The sequence below is a fragment of the Thunnus maccoyii genome, chromosome 3 (assembly GCF_910596095.1).
Source record: "Thunnus maccoyii chromosome 3, fThuMac1.1, whole genome shotgun sequence".
In the NCBI taxonomy this organism is placed as follows: domain Eukaryota; kingdom Metazoa; phylum Chordata; class Actinopteri; order Scombriformes; family Scombridae; genus Thunnus; species Thunnus maccoyii.
Genome location: NC_056535.1, coordinates 12,329,889 through 12,340,117, shown reverse-complemented (window position 1 = coordinate 12,340,117; position 10,229 = coordinate 12,329,889). Strand labels below are relative to the sequence as shown.

The window sequence follows — 10,229 nt, the reverse complement described above, 5'->3', positions numbered from 1 at the left end:
ATCCGACCAATGAGCTTTAAGGATACTGCAGCGTCAGAATGACCTTTATTGTAGTATTTTAACCACCGGTCGCTGTGGCGGCGACTCCAGCCGCTAACTCATGAATGTCTCCCTGTCACAACACAAGACAAGACAAGAAAGGGTTTTTATTATTGTTTCTAATCAGGTGAGAAAGAACAGCTGGTCAAAATGGGAGGAAATGGAAGCACGGCGAGGAAAGTGTCATTCGGACTGGACGAAAACGAGAAGGTCACAGTAATTGAAGGAGTGAAGGTAGATATAACGCAACGTTATCGTATTATTGTGACAATTCAGAGCCAACGTTTGAATTATTTCATTAGACATAAGGCTAATAATGGTTAGCTAGTGGGCTTTTGCGGTGGTGTCGGGCTGAGGTGCGCTGAAAAGCTGACAGGTCCTGTGTCCTCAAATGAACCTCGGTCATACCCCCCTCTCTCCAGTTATAAAATGCAGCTTGGACATGTGGACCAGACAGCCATAATGCAGTGTAACTAGACCCTCATCCTATAACATGTACATGCAGAGGCGAAACGTCCCCTACCGCTAAATGTTAGCCAGATTTGCTATATCAGCAACTATACAAGGAGGCGAACGTCACAAAACTTGAGACGGTTTCATGAACACACACTTTGCAAGTGTGTCAACCAGGACATGTGACAGAGTCGGATAAATAATAATGTGTTTTGTTTCATCTAGGCATATAATCTTTTGTCACTATTCAGTAAGGTAACGGAGCTTAGGCACAGCTGTACAGCAGCACATCTTGAGCTGATAGGCAAGTAAGGGACTTGCTCAAGGGCACGTCTGCAGGCGGGATGATACTGTAGACTCTTTAACCAGTAAACTTTTATCTGATGCTTGTCAAGGCACACAACTGTCCTGTATTCACACCAAAGGGCTTCCATGTGTATATGTGTGTTTAAGTGTTTATTCCCACATTCCTGTTTAGCTTTCAGAGGATGTGCTCCGGCGGATGAGGGAATCTCAGGGGTCTGACAGTGACAAGCCGCCACCATCTCAGCTGGACAGTAAAAAACCACCACCACCAAGTACGTCCCAGTCAAAGACTTTTCCGTTCCCACAGAGGTCCCATTGGGAGGCCCACTGTATCAGCAAACATGTCCTCATACAGTGTAGTGACTGATTAGAACAGTATGAAGGGTAAAGGTCAAGACAAATGCTGTGTGTCTTTTTCAGATTGTTCATTATAAAAAGGACAGAATATAGTAAATATAAACTGTGTCATTTGCAGTATGTGAACCTTATACAGTCTATGATGTGAACACATTTATTTAAATATTTAAACACAGTCGCAGAGAGTGCATGTTTGGAGCTTCCTTAATGTGTTGCTCAAATATATTAGCTATATAATAATGTATATAAAAAGAGGTGCTATTTTTGGCCACTTAGAATAGAGATATTTGCAGGACAGTTGTCCCGCCCACAAGGAACCTGATTGGCCAGAGCTTATTTATTCTTCATCTACGTGTAACCATTCGTTGCTCTTGTCACTCCATTCTGCAAACTGATCCACTGTAAGAGGAAGTGTGCTGTGTTGTAATTGCTAGTAGTACTGATGTTTATCCTATTTGATTTCAGCAGGACCCTCATCTACAGAAATACATGAGGAAATGCGCAAAAAGTAGGTGCTCATAACGTCAAGGTTTGATGTGTGTATTTCAGAACATAGAGCAGACCCTGTAGTAATAAACTCACTTTCCCTCTTTGTTGTATTCCATCTATATTTGGAGAGGGACCTGCTATAATTTGGCATGTAGTTTTTTTATAATAGTGTGTCATTCCTGCTCACTTGGAATTTGCCCTTCCCAGAGATATCCATTAACTTTATTCCAACTTCAACTTGGTAAATAGTAGAGTGCAAAAATTATGATCATAATATATGTTTTCATATATTTAAATTGAGTCTTCTGTGTTGACACTGTCAGCTTATAGCCAGTGAAAGTGACAGACACTTGATGCTAATGTACAGTGTTTATGGTGAACATATACATGCCGAGTGACCTTTCAACAATGCCTCTGCTGATTTACTCTGTCTGTATAGACATGCTGCTATGCTGCTGGAATGCTCATATACTATGTTGAGACTCTACATATACTGATCCCCTCTCACTGCAATGCTGTTTCCTGGGAATCTGTTAGACATAATATACAGTATATTATTATACTTTGATCAGTGTTATTAGCACCAAACCTCTGTAATGTAATCCCTTATGATGTAGGTTTATGTAGTTTTTCAGAGAGTTATAGATATACAGACAGGTGAAAAATTAAAGGATAAACCAACAACAACCAACCAACCAACTCTTCTGGAGGGATGAACATCATTCTTCAAAACGATATTCTCTCATTTGGTGTTTTGATGATGGTGGAGAGCGCTGTCTAACACGTCAGTCCAAAATCTCCCATAGATGTTCAACTGGGTTGAGATCTGGTGACTGTGAAGGTCATAGCATATGATTCACATCATTTTCATACTCATCAAACCATTCAGTGACCCCACGTGCCCTGTGGATTGGGGCATTGTCATCCTGGAAGAGACCACTCCTATCAGGATAGAAATGTTTCATCATAAGATAAAGTTGATCACTCAAAATGACTTTGTATTGATTTGCAGTGACCCTTCCCTCTAATGGGACAAGCAGACCCAAACCATGCCAGCAAAATGCCACCCACAGCATAACAGAGCCACCAGATCCCCTCACTGTAGGGGTGAAGCATTCAGACCTGTATTGGTTTTTCCTTTAATTTGTCACCCGTCTGTAGTTGCTTGGCTAATATGTCAGTGGTTTAAATTCTTGGATACTGCAGCAAAAGCAATCTAATACAATGGCGCTGCAATTAATATTCTTTTTGTGAAGCTGATAACTGTTGAGAATATATGACAGTGTTTATGGTTATTTCTTTGGCCATATTTTATGATGTTGTTTGATTAAATTATATTGTATAGGATGCTCTTGACTTAATACTTCTGTAGTTTTTTCATAATAACCCCAAGGCTAAATGTTGTTTTGGGCATTTCCACATGGTCACTACCATAATAATGAAGAAAAAAATGTATAGGTTACATGTAGCTTCACCTCAGAAATATTGATGTTGCTGTTGACCTACAGAAACCAATATCCCTCTGACGCTATTGGGTGTATCTCTTTGTGAACAATAACTTGTATGTTTAGCAAACTTTCACTGGATAGATCGAGGGCCAAAGGTCAAAAATGTTCTCATCTTGCTCGGCTTCAAAGGTTAAAACAGTTCTCATCTTGCTCTACTTCAGCTTTGAGCGTCAGCAGGCCCTGGTGCAGGAGCAGTTGGCGAGACTGGCCCAGAGGGAGAGAGAGACTGCTGTTACCACAGGCCTGGATGATCTGACCCCTGCCCTCCTCATCGAGAAAGGGAAGGCCCATGAAGAGCAAGAAAAGGTTAAGATGCTGGTGAGTCATGCTTTCTGGATCTGTACCAGGACTACTGGTGGGACAGATGAGTTGTACTTTATTGTACTGAATATCCCCCAAAGCTGATGATTTTATGTCTTAATTTACACTTCGTCAAAACGGCAGACCACCTGTCACACAGTAGGTGTGACCATATAACCGTGTACCCTAAACAAGAAGTCCTTTAAGTGTTTATTCAATCAAATTTATCAAAACAATTCATTTACTTTTGTTCTTTCCCTCATTTTGTACACATCTGTATGCACTTGTTTTGACAGTAAAACTTCACATATACTCATCATTTATCTTGAGTAGAGATATATTTTAAATATACAGTATATCAAACACGTATTTCAGACACACTTTTGATTTTCAGACTTAAATATACACTATGTACACAAGTTTTATCAGTTAAGGCTGAGAAGCTATGTTCTTAAACCAAGATATGACTTTATCACATAATTTACCATAATCATTTTAGTATTATTTAGCAGAAGAAGTAGATTTCTTTTCCTCCAGAACCCAGTTCTATCGCTCAACAGCACCCTCCACTGTTTAGACTTTGAATGGCACCTTTGGTCAAGGCACTTGTAAATTTCATTATTAGGATTCACAGCCAAGGTTTTTCTACTGCAGAGGGCAAATCAAGAACATTTTTGTAAAAGCTGACCATCAGACATTTGAGTGGAAGTGATTCAGATCTAAATATGATTGTTACGACCTCTAATATCTCGGGGAACACAGGGAGTAACATAACCAGGTTAACGAAAATCCTTTGCAAAAATGGCAAGAAAAGGCTGCTGAAACACTTTCAAAGTGTAACAAAGAATACAATTTATTAACAACAAGAAAAAAAGATGATTAACAGAGATAAACTGACTGAAATAGCAGAAAAAAGGAAGCAAATAAGGCGTCAAATTCTCTAAGGCCAAAACAACAAACAAAACCCCACACTAACTAGAAAATAAAGTCTCACTTGGTCTACATAATTGAAAAGAAAGGCAGTGCTAAGCTCCCTAGCCAACCACAAAACAGGAGAAAAAGGATAACAAAATAAATGGCAGAGAACCCCTACAAGGCTTCCCGAAAATTACCTACAAGCTACACAAAGGGTAACTAGAGCTGTATCAAAGTGCTACCAGCAACACAGAGTATGAACAGCAAAAAAACTCAACAGCACCAGCCTAACAAGCAGCTCACTGGCCAAATAGCAAGAAGCACTGGTTCAGCTGTTGATATACAGCTCCACTGACGATCATATGAAGTTCAGGTGTGGGTGACCTAAGCATGCAGAGAGGGGCGTGGCAGACCTGAAACACACAGAGACAGCTCTCTTCCAAAAAGAGGCCGGGAGAAAGTCAGTGGACGTAACAATGATGTTCTTCTATTCTATTTAAGTGTTTACTGTCACGTTCTTGCCCTTTTTCAGTGATCACTCAGTTTCAGTTAATCAGTTATTTCTGTTTTCTTTGCTTGCACTCAGTCTAACCTTAAAGATAAGGTATCAAATTGTCATTATCAGTACACCAAAGAAAAAAAAAAAGCTAATTCACCTATTTTGAATCAGTAAATTAAGATGCTCAATATTCACAACTGTCATAGTACCTTTGTTTACAACTACCCTCGATGACATGAGTGTCTACACTGAATAGATTATGTGGTTGACGTGGGAACAACATAAATGTGATGGAGGAAATGTACAGTAGTTGCAGTTTATCAGAGCATGGAAAATCACTGATGGTGCTTACCTGTTGGGTACAAGTATGATCATTTATTTCAACATGCTATTTTGATAATTGCAGTATCCAATATCAGATGTAAGCAGAAACATGGACAACGCTGTCTTCTACTATTGTCGTTACCACTCAATCAAAGACAGCGTTTATATGCATTAAAGTAATCTTACTAGCCTCTGCCTTTCAGCAATGGCCTGGTTTCTGAAGCACCGTGTAAACAAAACACTCGTAGATGTTTTCTTGTATGCATATAAATGCAGTCAGTGCATTCATCGTTCTCTGCATGTATACTCTCTGTGTTGGCTCTGCTTTGTTGGGACTATAAAAATGTGTTTGTTGCCATATACAGTATCAAAATTCAGAATTCAGACTGATAATAAATCAAGCAACAGTGTAGTATGTGGGGCTGAAAAAGAGGTGAAAAAGAGGGGCATGAATATTTCACCAAGCTTGACTCAAGGAATGGATACATCCCAGTGTGTGTATGTGTGTGTGTGTTTTACAAGAATGTAAAGCTGCCATGAGTAGGTGATTAATTGATTAGTCGAAAATCAATTTGCAACTATTTTGATAAGACTAATCATTATAGTAATTTTTTAAGCAGGAATTCCAAATATTTGCTTCTCAAATTTGAGGATTTGAAGCTTTCATATGTCATACATGATATCAGACTGAGTATATTTGGATTTTTCACTGTTTATCAGATAAAACAAGACATTTGAAGAAATTTCTTCACTATTTTCTGACATTTTATAGATTGATATGATTGAATGATTGGCAGATCAATTGATAATGAAAATAATCGTTAGTTGCAGCCCTATAAGAATGTGTACGTATTTGTAGGTTGAACATGTATGTGTGTTAACCCTAGAGGGAGTGTTTCTGATGTTACTGCATGTATATTGATGAGATGTGATCTATTTCTCATCAATAATCTGCAATTCCCTCCCTGGTGTTTTTGCACTCGCGTTGCTCACTATTTAAACAAAACACTGTGGATTTCCTACAACCCCGTCTCTGCCTCTCTCTCTTTCTCTCTCTAACTCTTCTCCAATTGATTTGTCCTGCAGTGTCTTTTTTGTGTGCCAGCCAGCTGTAATGAATACTGAATGAAGCTGCTGGCTTAGCTTACACTGATACGGGCTCCAAACATTTAATGATGTTGCATCGCAATTTCCTCACAGCCTTGTTTTCTGCTTTTTCTGACATGACAAGTCAATACAGCCTGTCAGTGTGTGTTTAGATGTGCGTAGAAGTGGAGAGACACATTAAAGGTTTATTCTGTCTGTGGTTGTATAGAGTAGAAAATAAGTGTTGACCCTACTCTGTCACTGATGATGGGCGTGTTTGACAGGTTTCAGTGGCTTTTTGTCAACGCTTGGATCAAAGGTGTGTTAGTGTTTGTGTGCATGTGCAACTGAAAGGAAGTGCTTGGAGTTTAGCTGGGTATAGGTGCAAAGAGCGGAATTTCATCATGATCTTAAAGCAAAAAGAAGGGAGGGGGTTTTGCTTCTTTCAGGTGTTGATAGAATTTTCCTCTTTCTCACCTGTCCCTCTTGCTCGGTCTCACCTTTGACTCTCACTTTTTCCCGCTCAACTGTCTAAAACATTCATTGTTCCCCAGCTTGATTTCTCCTTTGTCTGAAATGTCACTTAACAAACCAAAAACAGAGCTGAAACCTATAAGAATTCACACCAAAGATGTGCGTTTTTTTTTTTGTTGTTGTTGTTGTTGCATTGCTTCAGCTTTTGAGGAGATTCAAAGTAGCTGGGAATCTGATTCAAGAGCTCTTCCACTATCAAATCTCTCTGCTTAGCAGGTGGGCTTCCTTCTCTTCTTTGCATTTTCCATCGACCTCGTATCCACCGGCAACAACGCAGCTGGAGGCTTAAAGAAAAAGCTCTCCACCCTCCTCTCTTTCCCCATTCCACCTTAAAACGCTACTACTTTGAGTAGTTCGGAAGCTGCCTTATTTCCCTGAGGAGGAGATAGACACGCACAAAAACACACACACACTGCTGTGACGCTATCACAATACACAAACACATATATAGTGAGCGTCCCCCGTTCTGTTTCCTCACATGCACTCTAGGCTCCCCAGCATGGAGGCTGTGATTTAGTGCTGGGGTGAGGAAGAGGTGAGTGAGGTGTGGAAGCAACACCTGTCAGAAAGCTGAGCTGCTCCCCACACTGCCTCAGGCTGCCTGTCACAAACACTCACATTAGCCATTTACTCCTGCCTCAGCGTCAACCGCCACCACTGTGACTATTTGTGTGCATGTATACATGCATTTATCTGTATGTATCTCTACATGTGAATACCTGCATTGCACAGGTTGATCAGAGGAATGTGTGCATGTGTGTGTTGCAAAGGGATGTCGGCTTGCAAGATTCATTCATAGTTGAGTCAATCGTTTATGCTCTTAGCATTATGTGAATTATATTTCTTAAGCATTTTTGTACTGTAGTGTAGAATATTCTTGTTTGGTACAAAATTCAATTTGTTTTGTAACAGTTGATAGTGTTGATTCTCCCTTTCACTATGTATTTTTTATGTAATTTGGAGTGCCTTCTTGTAGCATAAGCACTAGTATGTACAATTACTCCCATTAAGGTGCTGTTCAGACCATCAGATGAGTATCATTTTTTTGATTGTCCACAGTTATTGGCCAGGTATTTGTAGTATAACTTTCTCTGTAAAGTCCTTTGGTCAACACTTGCTGTTTTTAAATTTGCTCTTTAAAAAATGACTTGACAGGTATTTAAATGATGGTAGTTCAAAGTATGTTTACAACTCTTTTCTTTACTTTCCTCTCATTCAAGTTGGAGTTCAAGTTGAAGAAGTTTATTATTATATGCGCAGTAAATATGCGCGGTTACACCATACAATGAAATTCTTACTTTGCTCATCCACCCTTCACGGAAAAAAATCAATTAAATTCAAATTGTAAATTTTAAAAATTAAAATCACAAAGTAAATAAGTTACATATAAGTTACAGTATTGCACAGCACAGTATTGTGCAAGAAAGCAGCGATCCTGACTTGTCTGAGCAACAGATCATAAAAGTATACTACATTATTGCAAATATTGCAAATAACAGTGTGGATACCTACTATCCGCTGTATATGCTCACTGCTGAACTGCACCAATTAGCTCTGTGTTGGCAGCGATGGAGAGGTGATGTGACCAAAAATCATTGTGAAGTTCTGAACAATGGTCCAGACTTGTAAGTGCTCACAGTAGCTGCATATCTCTGTACATTCACTTCACAATATTTAATTACGTTTGCTTGTATAAACACACACCAGGAAATGTAGCACCTGTGCACTCTGCAATATTTTTTATTTTCTATAGTTTATGTTTATTGAACATGAAACTTCTTGGCCAACGTACAGAGGTGCTCTTAAGTCTATATAATTAGGCCTTTTCAACCTGTCATCCTACCTTGTTCTGAGAGTATATTTAGGCCTTAACAGTTACACCTTGAGTGAAGACACGAAAGAGACGACAAGTTACATTAACACCTAGTCTCTTCTCCTCTCCTTTCTTTCATTAGCACCTCCTGTGTTTGTTGTCTTCCCCCAGCTATTCTCTTCGCCTCAGAGGTGTCATTGGTGCTGCAAATAAAATGCGATTAGTATGCACAAGCATTCAGTGCTAAACAACTCTCACACACACATACACACACACACACACAGAAAGACAATAACAAGCATCTGCTTTATTGACTTTCAGAAGCCTCCTAGGTGGGTGAGAAGAATAGACTTTACTACCTTTGTGGGGGTTGCAGGTGAATGTTTGTAACCAGCCAGTTTACTATATTTGCTTGTAGTCCTGTATAATAAAAGCCTACTGTTATCATCCTGTCTCAGTGATGGACAGCAAAATCAGAGTGCCTAGTTTTAATTCAGGTCAGTTAAATCCATGTGCGTACATTTAAATGAGAGAATTCTTAAAAGTACAAGTTAACATTTAAAAGACACGGACATGAAACATATCAGATATTAGAACAACTGTTGTGACAATTGTCCTTTTGCTTATACTGTATATTTAGAGGCAATAAGCAGTCATTCACAGAGCTTACAGTTCATTGTGAGGGCTTACAGTTGTTTAGTGTTACAAATTCACTGTTTTTAATGAGAGTTTGTATTGCTTTGTTCTTTTCAGACATGGGGTACGTGCATTTGTTATCTTTATCTGTTAAGGTGATAGCTTTTTGTCATTTAAACCCCTTTCAGACATGCACCTACTTACATAAAAGTGATGGCAGTTTAACATGTTGGTCTCATGTCCAACTTGAGTCACTTTTATGTAAAAGTCACAACAGCAATCTTACTAGGTCTGACCTTGTAACACTTCAGAAACATGTGGCACAAGTCTGATTTGAAAGCTGTCAGATTAACGTAAAGGCCTGTGTCTTTGTTCCACCTTCAAAGATCATTGTGATTAATGTATTAGCTCAAACAGCATCTCTTATGAACAGGGAAAATAAAATCACTTTAATAAAACAGGAAACACTGTGAAAAAGCATATTTAATGTTGTTGAAGAGATGCTTTTTATAGTAGATCAGTCTGTGGAAGCAGTTTTCCGCCTGTGGTGCAACTTGGATAAAAGAGGTTAAAAAACCCCACATACTTAAAAAACCCCACATACAACCACAATAATAATCTAACCAGAACTCTCTCTATATATTTTCTGTCTTCTTTCATGCCAACTGCATCCATGGCGGTGAATGAATAAATTAATATTTAGCAAAACGCTCTACACACAGCATGTGAGCTAATACTAATTAACTGAGAGTCACAACTTAACGGCTTTATTGAACAGGCAGCAGAATTTAATAACAGAACTTAAATAATGAAGTTGATGCACAAATGTATTAGTGGAGCTAAAAATGGTCATTAATTAAGACTTCAACAGCAAAATAAGTTTTAAAATCCATCAGTGGTGCAGCCGGTGAGAAATCAGAAAGCACAACCCCCCTCCACCCACCCCGCCCATCTGCTCAATAAGCAGAGA

At 39.0% G+C, this 10,229-nt stretch overlaps 1 protein-coding gene across 2 annotated transcripts in view; it reads left to right on the top strand.

The window, feature by feature from the left end:
• The first annotated feature begins 21 nt into the window (after nt 1-21).
• The window catches only part of LOC121893967 (MICOS complex subunit mic25a-like), a 78,719-nt gene continuing 68,511 nt past the window's right edge, over nt 22-10,229 (top strand). The window contains exons 1-4 of one of the 2 annotated variants that reach the window (XM_042406203.1): nt 22-273; nt 971-1,070; nt 1,621-1,663; nt 3,314-3,470. In XM_042406203.1, the coding sequence (XP_042262137.1) occupies nt 190-273; nt 971-1,070; nt 1,621-1,663; nt 3,314-3,470 (384 nt within the window). In that variant the 5' untranslated portion in view covers nt 22-189. The remainder of the gene's footprint in view (nt 274-970; nt 1,071-1,620; nt 1,664-3,313; nt 3,471-10,229) is intronic. The other variant, XM_042406202.1, reaches the window with a different exon arrangement.